This window comes from Cucumis melo, chromosome 8 (assembly GCF_025177605.1).
Source record: "Cucumis melo cultivar AY chromosome 8, USDA_Cmelo_AY_1.0, whole genome shotgun sequence".
Lineage (NCBI taxonomy): Eukaryota > Viridiplantae > Streptophyta > Magnoliopsida > Cucurbitales > Cucurbitaceae > Cucumis > Cucumis melo.
Window position 1 is genome coordinate 24,953,340 of NC_066864.1, and position 18,444 is coordinate 24,971,783.

Below are 18,444 nucleotides of genomic sequence, written 5' to 3' on the forward strand. Positions count from 1 at the left end.
TCAACCACTTTTCAAACTAATGATAGTCCTCTTATTACTTAGTTTCTAGGCACTAAGGATACGATATGTTATCATTTCGTATTATATATATTTTCTGTTGTACATCATTCCGATGTCATTAGAATAGCAAACACTTGTAATTTAACATAAGAAAATACAATATTGTTGTCGTCTTACGTCGTCCTCTACCCTAGAATATCAAAGTGCTACCATCTTTATAAAATAGATGAGCAAGAATTGGATTAACCATAGTGTTAGAAATGGCTTAATCAAATATTGGATAGAAGAATGAGAAGCTCAATTTTTTGAATGTTAGTTTTGAAGACTTTACATGGTAAAAGACTAGAGAGGTTGCAATCAAGTTGTACAAAACTTGTCTCCTTTTCTTTTTTTCACTTTTTTCAATTTAGAATCCTATTGTGGAGGTGTGGCATTATGACCATAATTTTGGCCATAAATGCTAGAAATACCTCTCCACAAACATTCTTTTGTCTCTCTTGCCTTTCCATCACAATCCATCCTTTCTTCCATTGCTTTCCACCACCATTACAAGTTTTTCAACTAATGGAATGGAGACATTGAATTTTCAAACCCATGAGAAGAGAACTAAAATATAATTCATATTCCCTTCTCCACCATTTTCCCTCATGCTCCTCCTCTCTCTCTCAAATCCCACATCTTGAATCAACTCAACTCTCTCTCAGCTTCCACATTTCTGAAAAAAAAAAAAGGTTTGTTCTGTTTTCACTTTTTGCCCCCTCCTTCTGCCGGGGCATTGCCAGAATATACATACAAATTACACTGTTCATGAATCATAAATTAGCAAACCGTCCGCCCATAACATATCGACGCGATGTAGAGATTCTTCGACCATTTCTCCTGCAAAACAACATATGTTGTAGAAACCAACCATTACTACACTAACTCGTAAACTTTTGCTAAAAATGAAAACATGGTGTTCAGCAGTACCACAAAAGTTGTTTGAATAAATCAAGTTTTAATGAGATATAATCGATTTCGTGTTCAGATTTCTATCGATGTTATGCATGTGCATTTCATTTTCAGCAAGGATTTTCCATTTTCATATGATCAATCAAATTTCAATGCAAGAAACTCAAGATACCGTAGAAAGCCAATTTTCTAATTGAGCAATTTTTTGGTGCATCCAAGATGAACATACGCCCATCTTTATGCATCTCAATTTCATCCCCCGCAAAAAACAATTAAAAGTATTTTTAAAAAATGATAATAAATTATCACGTGATATATTATGATTGGACAATATAACGGGATGAACAAAGATAGGTGGAGACTAGAATGTACAAAGATAAATGCAGCATGAGATGCACCTAAGAGTTGGATAAATTTCATTACGAAGGTGTGTTCTACCTTCACGTGTGTGCTGGGAAATGCAGACGTTCGCAGAGTTTCCTGAGTTTCATCCATCAATTTTCGTTTCGGTATGCTTAATATGAAGGCAGCCTGATCTGCAGTTGCTGCCATGCATGTTATCCTATAACCACTTTCCCATCTGCGGTGAATACCTTCACTTGGGTACAAAAAATCAAGCTCCACAACCTTGAATGATCGTTCCATACAGGACAAGAACCCAAGAAATAGTTTTCAGAAGACATAGCAAATAGCTGTATAAAAAAAGAAAAAACAGCAAAAGTTTGAATAAACCAACAAGTCATAAATTAGGAGGAAATAATACCTGATCAGAAAAGCCAGCATTTCTAGACATAACCACGCCCCAACGACTTCCGGCAGTGGTCATTGAAGTGACATGGAATCCTTCTTTCCATTTCTTGTTTATCCACTTGAAAGGGAAAGATTCACTAACTTTATAAGATTGCTGAGTATAAGGTGTTCCTACAAGATAATCCCGAAACTAAATAAGAACACAAGATCGTAAAAGCATATTATTGGATCGTAAATAAACAATCAAGAATCAAGCAGTAAGATAAATTTTGGAGTTCATATCGTGAATAATCAGCTGCTAAATAATCTTCTAAGATTAGCAGCACTTGGAGACAAACATGAGAAGTCTGTAGAATGATGACCTGGAAAATAATTTTGAGAACCCATTGAGACGAAAAGAGCATTGCTGCTAAAAAGAGGGAAAGTTTTTCACTGGAGAGAAAAAGGACTTCTCAATAAATTTATAACAACAGAATCAGTTGAATCACCCAGTTAAGTGTATAGTATCATAAAAAATGTATAGTAGTTCTCTTCATGCCAACTAGAGTTTACACGTAATTATATCTGAATTGAAATGCTAAAACTTGAGTACCAAGCCACTGACCTTTTGACATAACAACCAGGGAACTTCCATTAGCTGCTCCAGCAATCGAACTAATATAAAAATTCTTTTCCCATTGCTCCATAATCCAATCCTGATAAGAATCCAATTTAGTCAAGATGATTAACACGACAAAATTATATGGAAACACACCAGTTATCAGAAAATAAAGCTCTGAGATGTAATGTAACCTTGTGAAGGAACACAGATGACAACTCGTAAACCTGGGAAGAGAACCCTGTTCCAGCATCCATGATTAGGGCCCAGAGATTTGATGCTGAGGCCACACAGCTTATAAGCAATCCATCTTCGTTACCCTTTTCTATATGTTGGCGCAACCTTGAGTCTGCAACATTGTAGTGGTACCTACACATCCAGTAACTTCCTTTGTAAGCATAACGAATAAACACATTTTATCTTTAGACTGTTCTCTTCAGAAAAAAAACACACCATTGATGATTCAGTATCATTTGGAACATTCAAAAGATAGAAGTAGGTTATTATTATAATTTGTATAAATTTATTCATGAGCAAAGAATAATAAATATGAATTGTAGTTTATTAATTTCATTCATAATCAAGAATTGTTGAATCAGTGCATTCTTCTTCTCATATTACTAATATTTGGTGTTATATCATTTTCCTTTCAATTGGAAGCAAAGATTAAGACATAGAATGCAAAAGAGAATTGTCTTCTTTAGCATTGAAATGATATTAAGAACAAAAGAAATAACATTATAACAAAAAAATCTTCGTTCTCCTTTTTATGTCACTGCCAAACTTGATGATCATGATCATGATCATGAATGAAGAATGGATTATGTGTTGCTATTTTCGAAGGGAAGTTTCATTTCATCAATTTCATTCTTTCAAATACAACATCGTTCCTAGTTACGAACCAAAGAAAATGCCAAACTACCGAAACAATCCACTCTCTGGATATTAACTTCAATTATTTCATATCTCATTATCAAGAGAATATTTCTAATGTGTTTTCCAAATGATGCCCATCTTTCTACTTTTAACATTCATGAAAGTTGACACGATCATACAAGCTAACTGGCTCAATGCACAGCTTCGGTAATCAAAAGTCAAACCACTATACCACTGAGGTAAATTCATTAAAAAGCAGCAGATACAAAGGTGTGATTATTATGTAATAATAAAACAGCACAGCACGGAACATTGAAAATAATCAGCAAATAAGGACATGATACGCACCTTTGCTTCATGGGCCGACGTGCATTATAAACCGATATCCATTGAGTAGCAGGACTACCTAACCTCACTTTCTTCTTAGGTTGCTCATCTTCTTCCAAATTTATGAGCAGTCTACCACGCTTTTGCCCAACCTATTTATAGCAAGAAAACCATATAAAATGAGGAAGGCATTTCACAAAAAATAAAATCCCAACTTAAGTAGAGCAAACTAAAACATTAATGTTCAAGTTGGAAGAAGATAGAAAAAGGAATTTCAGGCAGGAAGAAAATAGAAGATAGGTCACCTTCAATGCCCCATCAATTCGAATTGGCCTCAGTGGTATGCATGGATCAATCAAGCCTTCAAAAAAGGATATTAGTTTTGAATAATTTGGCTCCTCATCGAATTTCATATTTATTACAGCTTCAAGAAACTGCTTGAATGGTGCTGGACAAAAGCAGCACATCAACTCTGGAGAAGTGGCCATTTTTTTCTTACATACTAAAAAACTCTTGTTATCACCCTGCATTTATTAGTCCATAAAGAGGAGCGATTTGTTAGAGAGGGAGGGAGGGAGATAAGTTTAATAAAATTTCATAAAAGGAAATAACTACATTTCAAGGTAGGATGAGGATGAAACATTTTTAGATAATTATCAAGTATGTATGTTCTTTAATTTGGAAACTTAAAAAATGTGATTTGCCTATTTATCTGCTCGATATTTTACATAAAAATAAATAAATAAACAAGAAAAAAAGAAAAAAAAGAACCATTGTTCCAAAATTTGTTAAACAAACTATTTTGATCTTTAAACTTAGATTAAAACACCTGAAATTAAAGTGTTACTATATTTTACTAGTGCAATAAAAAAGCTGATCGACCTGATATCCTTGCCAAGGTAATCTTCCTTTTATAAGGAATATTAACGTGTAAGCCAATGATTCGAGATCATCTCTCCGACTTCCAGTTCTACCTAAATGTGCATGTACGCTTGCATACCTTATTGTCCCCCTGGTGAAAAAAGATATATAATATTAAAACATATAAATACTTTAAGGAAATATATACAAACGTGAGAAGTCCCACAAACCTGAATATGTCAGGCCTTTGATCATATTCAACATGTTGACCACTAGCTATATCTTTCCATTTAGAAGCTGAACCAAATATGATCGTAAAACAAGCAACAAAATACAGAAAGCCATTATAAAGTGGTGGACTTTGGGCCAAGAACAAGAGATTTATACTGTGAAAATAAGTTGATGCTATGGCATTAATGAGAGTATACCTAGACCAAGATCAATAAGATACAGTTTTTTCTCATCTGCCGTCCCCGCTTGACCAAGTAGAAAGTTCTCTGGCTTCACATCTCCATGCACAAACCTTTATTTACAAGAAAACAGACATAAATAATTAGAAATTTAAGCGAGAGAATGAATAATTGAGGCTTAATTGAGCATAAATTGTATTTGTGGCTTCCCTTGGAGCTCAATGCCCAGAGAGTTCTATAACTTACTGCATGACTATATCGAAGTGTGAAACATTTTTCTGTAATCCTTTGGATTTTCTTTTCTTCCAATTGTTTCTTAACAGAATATATTGTTCTTTTATAAAAAAATAGCTTTATGTATCACAGAAAATGTTGAAGTAAACGAATGGAATTAAGGGAACCCACCCCTTCATGTGAAGCTTCTCAAGAATTGATATTGCCTCTACCGCAATGCAAGCTACCATATGTGGTGACATCCTGTTAAAGATGCCAAAAAAAAGAACGTCGAACAATACGTCAAATCTGCATGCCCACAAAGTAATATTCAAGACAGAAATGTCATTTATCTTACGATTGGCCAAGAGTGTTCCAGACATCCCATAGGCTTGGTCCAAGCATGTCCATGACCTGGTATCCAGTTAAGAAAGGTCAGTTATATATACAAATTTGAAAGGCAAGCTAATAAGGAGCAGTCTAGTTCAAGCCTCACCAGAATGTAGAAATCACCCTGGCGACCTTTGAAATGAACCCAAGGAATTCCATAGCATCCATTTAAAGCACTTAACAGGGAAAAACAAGAGGAAGCCATGGCAGTTCAGCAACTCAAACATCGTTACCTTAATTCTAAAACTTAAAAAAGGTTATCCAATGACTCTTACCTATACACTTGCCATTCATATGGAGGTCCATAACTGCAACCTTTACTGTTGTGATGCTCAAACTTCAGAGCAACCTGTAAGTTCATTCTAATCAGGAAACATGTTCCTACACGATCTATTCATCGAATAATAACAATGAAGATTAATGTAGTGAGTGATACCTCAATTGCATCAGGACCTGTCTGATCAGTTCCACCACTGACTCTTCTACCAACAAAAACTTGGCCAAAGCCACCCTTGCCAAGTTTTTTTTCAACCTTATATACAGGAGAATTGCCCACTTGGACCTACAGATCAAAAGAAACACATCAGCCGAATACTTCTACAGCCCAACCATATTGGGATTTTGCTTTATTTGAAGGGAGAAGACAAGTATGCTGTGATTGAATCCTTGGACTTCGGAGAATTTTTTTTTCAAGAAAATGATGATAGAATAAAACGAATTTTGTTAATGTAACTGATAGTGAAGCCTCCACATCGATGTAACTATTCTAAAAATGATATACAACAACAAAAGTATAAGGTCATAAGAAGACAAGAGATACCCTGTCAGGAACAGGGGCTGTGCCTGCTTCCTCTTCAACTCCCATTACTTTATCGGCACTTCCACCCTCTATGGCCATATCTTTATTTGCAACGGCCTCAACTCGATTGAAAACAGGCTCTGCAGCCCCAATGGCACCAGCTTCAGGAAGAACCTCACAAGGTTCGGGATCTAAGTCTATCAATCTGATTCCACGTCCTCGCCGGGCAGCTGTTGGTCTTGCAGGAATCGCCACTGAGGGACCTTTCGCTACAGCTTGGGCATTACCACCTCTTCCTCTTCCACCAGCAACCCTTCTTCTGGTTCTATTAGGGGCAGGCACTGCCAAATTTTCTCCTTGATCGAGTGGTTGTGTACAAGGCTGAAGATCATCAAGCCGTCTAGATCTCCTGGCTCCACTTCGCAACTCAGGCATTGTCAACCCATACACATCACATCCTGCTTTATGCACCCGAAAAATTAGATGATATCCAAAAAATTTCAAATCCAATAATATTGGAAAACAAAGATAGAGCCCTTACTGGGCTGGGCATAAAAACAAACATGTTGCACACCATCCCCTTATATTTTGAGACCAATGATATAAAACAAAAACAAAGAGAAAGATACTCTCTTCTTTTGACGATTACAAGTATCCAAATATCAAGCAAAGGAACAAAAACCACATAGTAAAAAAGAAAACTACCAAAAAAATGGGGGAAGATACATTAAAGAGTAAATACAGTTGAAAAGTTCTGTTCATTTAAATACCAAAGAGTAGTAGCAAAATGTACCTAAAAAATATTGCTTGATTCCGTTGCAAAATGTTAAAGGTCCTTACGCTTTCTTGACCCTTCATAAGTTGATAAATCATAAACAAAGTCTGACAAGAAAAACAACAATAGAAATCAGACTAAACATCCAAGCAAGAGTAGAAATTACAAAGAAAATAAGTTTCATCAAGCGATCATACATGAAAGTAGAAGAACCCAACACAAAAAGAAAAAAAAAAATCATCGCAAACAAACTAAAAATAATAAAAAGAAACCGATCATTCACAGATAAACACACAAACCCAAAAGCAGTAATGATCCGATTACGATGAAAGTAACAAAAATGAACAAAAGGGGCTTTAAAAAACCAAGAAAATCATAGAAAAAACTTACAAATAGATCCGGTAACAGAGAGACTGATGATCGGAGATGAACAAAATTGGATCTGAACGAAGATTTACCCCCAAAAAAAAGGGAAAAAAAGACAAAAAAAAAAAAAAAAAAAAAAAAAAAAAGGATGATGGAGTCTTTGATGTTGGGTGACTGAGAGGAAAGAGTCAGGCAGAAACACAAAACTTGCTTTTTTGATTGTTCCTGTGTATTTTAGAGTTATGGGGTTGGAATCAAAGATAAGCTCTGGACATGGAAAACGCTGTAAGAAATTTATCTTTGCTTGCCCTAAACTTTGGTTTTTTTGTTCTTTTAATATTATTATCAAGTGGAGATTGAGATTTTCAAGATTTAGTTTTTTCTTCTTTTTTTTTTTTTTAAATAAATTGAATTTTTTCTTTTTCTAATTTGTCGAAAAGGTAAAATTTAAGAAGGAAAAGGAAATTCTAGAAATGAAAAAAAATAAAATTGAGATTGTGAATGATGATGATGATGATGCTACATTCATGTTTTCCACTTCAAATATGTCTATCTTTCCAATATTGTAATTTTTTTTCTTCATTTTTAAAAGTCTAAAATAAAGTTTCAGTCCTTGAACTTTTGTTTATTTTCACTTTGGTCCTTATACTTTTTGAAATTTGGATTTTTGGTCCTTCAACTATTTTTTTTTTACCACAACTTTCTATTTTGGTTATTCCTTCTTAATGTAAGTTTTAGTTCTTTAGTTCTCATTTAATGTATCAATTTTACTCACTTTCTATTCTTGTCCTCAAATATAAAGACTTCATATTTAATCTCTTTTTTTTTCCTATTTTGTTTGTATTTCAAAAGTTTTATATCTCAATTCAATTCGTATCTCCAAATTTCTAACTTTTAGTAAGATTCTTTTTAATTTCTCACTTTTTTTTTTCAATGTCAAAAAATTCAAACCTCTAATCTTTTGGTCCACGATATAATGTTTAATTTTTAATTGTTTGAGTTATTTTTAATTTATTGTGTCAACTCTAATTATATTTTCAAAAATAGCATAAAGTAATTTTAAGTAAATGCATTGATACATGCTAAAGTAAATTTAGTTTAATGATAATCGGCATAATCTTACTCCAAGTTAAATGCTCAATATCTCATCCTTGTAGTTATTGCACTAGAAAAATATGCTAATACACTGATGCAAATCATATTCATGGCAGTAATGGATTTAGTATGGATCCAAGGCTTCTCTTAATTGTGTTCAAGCTAGCTTAGGAGCACAACGACTAATCTCATTTTTTACCTCTTAATTAGTTATTGAGATTATGTCTCCTTTTTTACCACTAGACGATGGTCGTGATAGTCTAGTGGATTGGCCTACTCAATCTTTATACAATACTAGTTTAGTGCATGAAGTAATCTCACTTTAAATATGTCATAAATGGAAATAAAAGTCTTATACTTGATAACCATCATTACTTTATAAGAAAAAGCATAGTGTGTCGACAATTGTTAAAAATTTAATATATAGATTTAAATCATACTTTAGTCCCTAAATTTCAAAAGGTATGTTTTAGTCCTTAAACTTAAAAAATAAACATATTTTGATAAATGTGGTTATGATTCTAACAAACGATTTGATATTCTTCTATATTTGGAAAAATAGATATCAAATATCACCTTTTAGTAATCCAGGATTTTGATTTTTAGTTAAAGGTTAGATAGTAAAATAACTTTTTTTATATAAAACTAAAAAAGTCACTGCCATTTTAGCGCATTGTTGTTCAATCTCACTTTCTTTCTCTTGAATGCAATTCAATATAAATTTTCCAGTGCCTCGAGTTTGTGTCGTTAACTATATTTTTATGTTGGCATAAAAGATTTATAGAATAAATTAAACAACTTTTTGTTATTGATTAATTTAATTAATACGATGAGTCTAGAGCTTAATCATCGAAATATAAAAAGTTACATCAAATAGTTAATTGAATTCTAATTCTAAAAACTAAAAAGTAATTTTCTTCAAAAATTTGGGAACCAAAACAAACACTTTTAAAGGTTCATGAACACATATTTATATACAATACATACACATATACACATATATTTTGTACAAATAATTAAGGATAAAATTTTATTTATTTATTAACAATATTTCTTTTTTGCTTGATTCTAGAAAATGTAGTAGAATGTGATTTTTTTTTTTTTCTTTTTTGAAGTGAATCTTATATACATATATATATATATATATATACACTTTTATGTTTGTTTTTTGTAATGTGAATTTAGATAGATTTTGTTGTTGTTTGAATACTGATAAAACAAATAGGGAAAAAAATGTAGATGGATTTTTAAAAAAGATCTACCAATTTGTTGAAACATATATGGATAGATTTTTCAATGCAGATCAAATATATATATGTTTCTGTTTTACAAAAATATCATTCAACAAAGATTGGGTCAAAATCTTTCATTTAACTATTTTTCATTTAATCCTTAAAATTAAAATTATTTATAAAACATATTAGATTCAACCGATTTGATAGAATTTTTTTTATTTGATAAGTTTGATGTGAGATCCTATATGAATAAAATATGATTTTTTTTTTTTTTAAATAAAAAATACTTTTCCATTCTGAATATATTTAGAGAGACATTTTTCACAAATATTTTGTTTTTTATTTAATGATTTAAATGTAAAAAAATAAAAATAGCAAAGTGAATATACTATTTACACTTCATCCCAAAATAAATTGTAAATAGTTTGTATTTTTCTATTATTTTTAAAAAAACCCATTTTTAAAACAAAAAATATCTATCCAATTTTGTACTATATAAACAATATTTTTTTCTAAATCGGTTAAAAAAACGTGTTTGTCTCCACCACATTAAAAAAAGAATAAAAATAAAAGCAAAGTTGAACCAAATTAAAAAATATTTTTTTACTCATCTTAAAATACGATATTTTTTATGAACACAAAAATTAAAAATGAAATGAAGAATTAAAAAGAAAAAAAAAGAAAATCAACGAAGAATACAAAAGTTAAAGGAAAAAAAAAGTATAAAAGAATTCCTTACCTTTTCTTCTAATATAATATCTTTAAGATTTGAAGATTTTCATTAAAAAAAAAAAAAAGTAATTTTATGAGATTAGAGGAGACAATTAAGTTGTGAAAAAGCTTATATATGTATAGATAAAAAAATATATTAAAATAAATAATTTTACGATATATGATTTTACCTTCATATCTCTTTTTAAATTTTTGTAGTTCGTTTCATATCAATATTATTAGTCGGTCTAATACTAATTAAATTTTAACTTTAAACTTTTTTTTTTTCAAATTATTTTTACTCAATTATAAAGCTTTATCGACAAAATTTCTACATCTACCACTATCAAGTGTTGGCACTTGACCCTATAATAATAAGTTAAGACGATGAAATATTCTTTAACGAAGATGATGTAATTTTTGTTTGATTTTGATTAAAATAAATGTATCTTACAACCATCGATACAATTTTGAGATATTTTTGTGGTTTTTCATTCATACATCCAATTAAACAAAATTAGTTAAATGATTCCTCATAAATATATTAATGAGATTTTTTAAAAGCATAACATCACATACATGAGATGTGTGAGCTCAAACCTAAAATCTCAAACTCTTAGATGAACTGAGTATTGAAATTTTGGGTGAATATTAATGACAAAACAACTAAATACCAAAATTATTGGTTTTTTAAGACTCAATGTTATTGGAAAGTAGTTTTGGAAGTTAACTATTATTAAAATAAAATTTTACTTTTATTTTCTTAATCAATCATTCAAAATGAAATTTCAATGATATAAAAATGATATTTATAAAATATTTTGAAAATTCAAGTACAAAATAAAAAAGTTTATGCAATCAATATCAATCTGAATCATATTTTAAATAAAGAGGCTTCAACATCTCCAAAAAATGAAAAATTGAAACCCCAATTAAGTTTTAAGTGAATGTTTATTTTAAAAAACAATTAATAAAGAATAGAATAGAAAGGAAATAGATGAAGATGAAGGAGAAATGGTAGAGAAAATTGTGTTGTTTAAGGCTCTTTGCTTTGGGAAGATGTTAAATCACTAACCGATTCCAATCAATTTTGTTGTTTGTTATTCCAACAACAATATAAATATAATAGTTTGAAATGTTAACTGGTTTCTTAAATCTATTTTAAGAATTTCCATGCATTTTTTTACATTTATAATTTAATTACTCATTTAATCATTCTATTTATTTTTTCTAATTAAAACTCTATCTATCAAACCTAAATTAAATACCATTTCTTTCAAATCTTTCTTATTCTCTAATTAAAAATAATTATTCAAATTTATTCATTTCAAATAGACATAAATAACTTAAAGAATTCGGAAGTAAATATTAATCTATACGTTTTGAACTTTCAAGGTTATATCAACTTAATCCTTAAATTAATAATTATATCAATTTAATTTCTAAGTTTGAGATATTATCAAATTAAACCTAAAATTGATTATGGTATCAATTTAAATCCTAAACTTTTATAAATATATCAATTTAAACATCAAAGTTTTGGTTTAAATTGATACATTGGAATAAACAAACAAACAAATGTTTAAGGATGGAAATTGAAATTTGACAAAAGTTTAGGAACATACATTAAAAATTAGCAACTAGTGTTAGCACTTAAACTTCTCAAATAATACATTATGTTGTAATGAGACTCAATACATCTAATTTTTCCATTATTATTGTATATTTTAATAAGGTATAAATAGTAAATTTTTGTTTTATAATTTTACAAACTTACAATTTTAATTAAAATTAAAATTAAAATTAAAAAAGAAAAAGAAAAAGAAAAAGAAATGTTATTGAATGAAATGTCAAAATAGACAGGTAGACTCATAATTCTATAATACATTATTCACAAGGGAGTCATTAATTTGCATTGTTGAAAAATGAAATTTAAACATAGCTACCTAACCTCTCTTTTCCAGAATAATAAATCTATATTTTATACAGATTTTCTTTCTTTTACATATTAATGTGCTTAATTAATTAGTTAGGTTTCTATCTTTCAAAACATCTATAGCTTATTACCACTATAGTTCACTTTTTAAAGTTTGATGCTTCCATCTCTCACCCTCATCTATTGAATTACATTAAAGGAAGAGATCGGGAGAGTCATCGTTGAATTCGTGCCTTTTGAACTTAAATATTTCAGTGTTTTTATGATTTTATTTTGAATATGGAGTGTGCACGACTAGTTTATTCATAATTAATTTTTTAGGCTCGAGTTTAGGGGATCCATTGAATCATCAACATTTGAAATGAGTAATTAGAGTTTTTATTATGACAATTTGTGATGTGAGAGAGTCGATGATTTGACCTTGAAGTTAATAGTATAAGTTTTACGTCAAACTAACTATAACGATTAGAGTCGATAGTTGTTCGTAAGAGAAAAGAAAAGTGGGGAATAGAGTCGATAGGATAGGTAATATAAGTTTGTTCCTGCAGGAATTTTAAATCATTTATAATATGATAGCTATTCACTACAATGAAAGAGTCTTTGGATTTTTTTTTTCTTTTTAAAAAACTTGCAGAAGTGTTTTTCACAAATAGGTTCTCCCCATCTCTCTCTATGTATAAATATTATTTTATAATAACAAAATTGGGTGATTATATTAGATAGCATTGTTAGGTATAATAAATAAAGGTATAACAATCTTTTTAAAGAATTTTAAATATATGTAACAAAATATATTAATTATGGGTCGTTTTGTTTATAGATTTCTATCGACGGATAGATTTCAAGAATTTTTCTAAATTGTTTTATAGTTACTAGTACTTTGGGTTTGATTATTATATCTTCAATTGTAACTAAAAATATCTCAATAAATCTTAAAATTTGTCTCTAAATTCAAGTCATGGTTTTCTTTAAAGAAATAAAATTAGTGTATATCGACATTTTCTCTCCCTCGTGCATTTAAAAGAAAAATTATTATAGTCCACGCCATGTCTGGCTCACCGATTATGTTAATTGGGTATTAGGTTTATTCAACATCCTACACTCCCCTAAACACTCCCTGTAATCCCTCTCTCTCCTCCTCATCAAAAGATTTCATCCTTCTCTCTTTTCCTCTAACGCCGAACTCCCCAAGTCATGGTTTTAATTTTTGTTGAACGTGTTGATTTTGTGAGGCATTGTAAGGAATTTAAAGTTGGTAGTGTTCCGATCTTGTGAGCAAGGAACCACCCGGCGACGGATGAAAACAGAGTTTTCCTTTTGCGTTCTTCTTCCTCTTCATCTTCCTCTCTCTTTCTTCTTATTTTTTTCTTTTATATTTATCTTTCAGTTTTAAATTTGTTAATTGAAAATTCTATATAAAAAAAAAAAAAAACAAAACCCAGAAAGAAAATGAATTAAAACTACATATTGTTTTTGCGCGTTAAAATGAAATTGAGACGAAAAGGAATAGAGAAATTTCAGCTTTCCTAATAAAAACACATTCACTTCCAAAATAAAAAATAAAAACTTGAAAAAGTCATTAATTCATTGTAAAGACTTAACTCTTTATACTAAGCTGAGGTCATTACTATTCGAAAGAAAACAAAAACTTTCTTAAAACAAAATGAAAAAAAAAACTAGATTTCATAATCAAACTTCAAGTACTCATTCAAATCATAAATAAATTAATGTAAGTAGAAATAAATCTCAAAAATAAAATTCTAGTTCAGACCCTATCTAGTTTTAAAAGAATAATAATAAAAGTACAAAAATACTACTGAAATCAAAACTAATAACATAATGGCGGAAGCAAAACGTTTCCCTATGTCACGCCACGGTCACTTCTTGTCATTCGCCAGCTTTCCTTTCCCTCTACCTCTACCTTTGCCTGTAAAATTAAACATTAAAGAGTGAGTATAAAAATATACCAAGTAAGAGACCTACTACTAGTTTTGTTAGGTGTCTGTTAATTTCCTATTAAAGTCCTGTGAAGTAGTACCCCTAAACTGACACGTTCTCGAACACGTGCAATCTGTGATCCCGTAGGAACATCTCTGGTCTTCGGTGAACCCCAAGGAACACTTAAGACAAGTCTGGTCTTTGATGAACACAAGGGAACACCTAGGACAAACTGATCTTTAGTGAACTCGAAAGAACACTAAGACAATCGGGCTGTGAGTGACCCCGTGTGAGTCACTCATATACATATCATCTCATATTGAACTAGTGATCAATAAGAGGTGGTGATGCTGAGGTACACCCATGTGGGTACGACTCTTTAATAGATAAAGCTAACAATACACCTTATCCATAACATGTAGCATAACATAACATTATAAGCATGACATGAATATTAATCGTAGCATTCTTAATCATTTGATTAATATTTCATGCATTAACATTAACATCATCAATCATCATCATCGACATAATTCATGATGGAAAAAACATTAGAGACATGCAGCAACGGAAGATAAAGATCATGTTTTACTCTATATGCATCTAAACGATTTAGAAGTTAACAACTACATGTTATGCGATGGACCTAAACGAAGTGCCTAAAAGGTAAACGACAATTTTACCTTTTTGTTGTTCTGTACTTCTTCTTCCAATTCTTAATTCTTCTTTGCCTGAAATCACGAACAAGGACAACCACCAAGCTGACCTACTATGCTCAGGACCAAGAACATAGTTGTGGGACTCGGTTTTGTGAAGTGAAATATAGAGAGAGATGGGAGTGTACCGTTTAGGTGTTTTTTTTTATTAGAGAAAACATCATCCTCTTCTCATTCGATAATGAAAAGTTTTATATGAAATCTACATGCAAATTACATGCAATTTATTTCATATATGTTCAACATCTAATATTTTCATTCACTCTTTAATGAAATTAGTGGCCTCCAATTCACAATCGGCTGCCACATCGCCCACTAATATTTAGTAATTAAGAATTTAGTCAAAGGGGTATTTTGGACATTTGACCGTTTCAAAACTTTTCAAGCTTTTAAATATGAATCTATATTCATATTTATTTAAATCATATTTAAACAAAAAGCTTAAAGTTTATTTCTACCGACTTATATCTTATATATTTGTCATTTTCTCTCTCTATTCTTAATTCGAACAATACGAGTTACTTAAACATTCTTGTTCTTGTTCTTAGTTAAATCCATATGAGCTAGTAGGGAAACTTAATGGACCTATGGATCATGGGCTTCAACGATCCGAGATTAACTGGCTAAACTCTTTTAGATCAAGCTTAATCAACATTCGTTAACTAAAGAGTCATTCCATTAAAGACTCTTAGTTGCACTCCCCTCACTATAGATATATTTCTGTCCACCTAATATAACCATAATGGATAAGTCGCTCCTTCACAGGTTGTTCGTAATCTTGGCTGGGTCAAAATACCGTTTTACCCCCGAGATTACATCTTGCTCCTTAAGACCCACTGATCCACTATTTCAATTGGTTTAAGGTCCAATCTATAAACCAAAATCCTTCTCGGGCCAATGAGAAGGTGGGGCCCCTTGTTCAAGACTTGGATTCAGTTCTTAAGGAAACAACCTATCTACTATCCAAGAAGTGGGTAGGAGTGAATTCCATCTTGCACCCTATGTTCCTAGCTATCCACTCGATCTTACCCCTGAAATGGGAGGCTTATTAGGCCAGCGATGTTAAGCTGTCCCCACCTATGCAGATCTAAGGATACTACCCAATGAATAGAAGTTCATAGTTAGCTCAGGATTAAGATCAAGTTACCTAAGTCATCATAATTGAAATAGTCAGTTTATAGTTTACGGTGTTTATAACTAAAAGTGACTATTTTGTGGTTCCAGTCTTATGCAAACCATTTACATAGGACGCCCCCACTCCCATGTCTCTACATGAACGATTCAGGATTACATCGTTTCTACTAACTATGGAGCGGGCTACATCCAAGTCTTTTTCCTGAATAAGGCGCCCAACCTTATTCATACACTATAGACCATTTAGGCTATTAACTTGAACTTAATCCATGTTTATGTCTTAACATAAAGTTCAAGTGTATTTGACAAACTCAATAAAATAGCCTCGTGACCTAAATTTATTGGTTTTAAGATTATAGCATTCAAGAATAAAATTTATTGAATCAAATAACAAAGTACAAGTTTTATGACATAAATTCCAACAAACTCCCACTTGGACTAAAACTCCAAGTAAGTTAGAATTTTATAATGAGAGAATATATATGAGTACAATAAACATATATAAACTAGGGCACAATCCCAATAAGTCTCCCACTTGTCCTAGTTTACAAACTACGTATACCTAGAAAAGTGGTAATATTACATCGGAAATATTAGTCGTGAGAGCTTTTGTAAACAGATCAGCCATGTTTTGCTCGGAGGAGATTTTTGTTACTATAACATCTCCTCGATGAACGATTTTCCTGATAAGATGGTACTTCCGTTCAATGTGCTTTCCATGTTTATGACTTCTAGGTTCTCGTGAATTTGCAACTGCATCACTGTTGTCACAATATAAGGTGATTAGCAGATGCATATTTGGAATAACTTCCAAATCTGTTAAGAACTTTTTAAGCCATACTGCTTCACAGGCAACAACATATTTAGCTTCCATAGTGGAGTAAGCAATACAAGATTGTTTTATGCTTCTCCATACTACTACTCCCAACTCTTGAGAAGGATGTGTTTGACCAAAATTCTTAGTTGTATCTACTACTTTAGTAGATGATATCTCTAACATTCTTGGAAATTTCTTCTAATACTAGTTTACTGCGAGTTTGATGATTTCTTATGTGGTCTTCCTCTAAGAACGTAGCATTTGTCGATACAAATACTTTATTTTCTTGAGGATCATAAAATAAACCACCTTTTGATTCTTTTGGATATCCTACAAATAGGCATAATTTTGAACGATGTTCCAATTTTTTAGGGTTTTGTGCCAACACGTGTGCTGGACATCCCCAAGTCATAAAGTGACCTAAACTACCTTTACGTCTTTTCCAGAGCTCATAAGGTGTTTGAGAAACACTTTTAGAGGGAACATTGTTCAAAATACAGATAGTTATTTCTAAAGCATATCCCCAAAAAGAATCTGGCAACTGAGCAAAACTCATCATAGAGCAAACCACGTCTAACAAAGTTTGGTTTCCTCTTTCTGATACATCGTTCTGTTGAGGCGTACTAGGTGCAAAAAGTTGTGATTGGATTCCATGCTCTATCAAATAGTCTTGGAATCGCAAGTCCATATACTCTCCACCTCGATCTGATCGAAATGTCTTTATTGTTTTACCTAATTCATTTTCAACTTCATTCTTATATTCTTTGAACTTTTCAAAAGAATCAGAGTTGTTCTGAATTAGGTAAACATGACCATACCTCAAATAATCATCAATAAAACTAATGAAATGTTCGTATCCTCCCCGAACTTTGACATTTATTGGTCCACAAAGGTCCGAATGTATGAGCTCTAAATGATAATAATATAATTATCATTATTTTGTGAGATTAGAGTTTCACAATGAAGAAGATGATGAATAGTATAGTTTCACGCCTTCCAAAGAGACTATTTAAAGCATAATAATGATAACAATATAATTATCATTATTTTCCTTTCTTTTTCCCTATTCCTTCAAAACAAAAATAAATCTTCTTTTTCTTCGTTAAAACCCACCAAATCTCTTTTTAAACTCAAATATTTTCTCTCTCCAATCACATCACTTTTATCTTTCAAAAATAAAATAATATATATCCTTAAATAATTATATTATCTTCGTAATATAATTATTAAAATTCAAATTTAATTATATATATATATAATTAATCATAATTCCCTCATACAATTCCCCCAACTGCAATTCACCTAAAACAACCAATTCCAATCGTAAATTCCAAATTTCAAATAATTATTAGATATTTTCCCAAAATATCTAATTAATTTTAATTTTTACAAAATCAGTAATTTCAACAATTAAATCAAATAACACAAAAATAATTTCAACATTAGTTAAAAATAAACTTAAGATAATTAGGATCTAAAATTATCTTAATTTGGAACGTTACATTCATCATCAAACCCAACTCTTGTTTCTTCTTCTTTTTTCTTT

The 18,444-nt window shown here is 30.9% G+C and overlaps 1 protein-coding gene across 3 annotated transcripts; it reads right to left on the minus strand.

The window, feature by feature from the left end:
• Positions 1–276: 276 nt before the first annotated feature.
• On the minus strand, positions 277–7,663 carry LOC103485979 (casein kinase 1-like protein HD16). 3 transcript variants are annotated; one of them, XM_051088274.1, is made up of 18 exons: positions 7,341–7,663; positions 6,969–7,057; positions 6,197–6,636; positions 5,813–5,938; positions 5,652–5,725; positions 5,483–5,552; positions 5,345–5,400; positions 5,179–5,250; positions 4,792–4,886; positions 4,594–4,660; positions 4,385–4,514; positions 3,808–4,026; positions 3,524–3,654; positions 2,494–2,668; positions 2,306–2,396; positions 1,715–1,872; positions 1,390–1,578; positions 277–879 (listed from the first exon to the last, which is right to left on the minus strand). In XM_051088274.1, exons 3-18 carry the CDS (start codon positions 6,608–6,610, stop codon positions 820–822), a joined length of 2,127 nt encoding a protein of 708 aa, XP_050944231.1. In that variant the 5' UTR covers positions 6,611–6,636; positions 6,969–7,057; positions 7,341–7,663; the 3' UTR covers positions 277–819. The 3 variants fall into 3 exon arrangements, with proteins under 3 accessions (XP_050944231.1, XP_008441978.1, XP_008441979.1); XM_008443756.3 differs by having other exon boundaries at positions 6,197–6,633; positions 7,341–7,662; XM_008443757.3 differs by lacking the exon at positions 6,969–7,057 and having other exon boundaries at positions 6,197–6,633.
• Between the last annotated feature and the right edge of the window lie 10,781 nt (positions 7,664–18,444).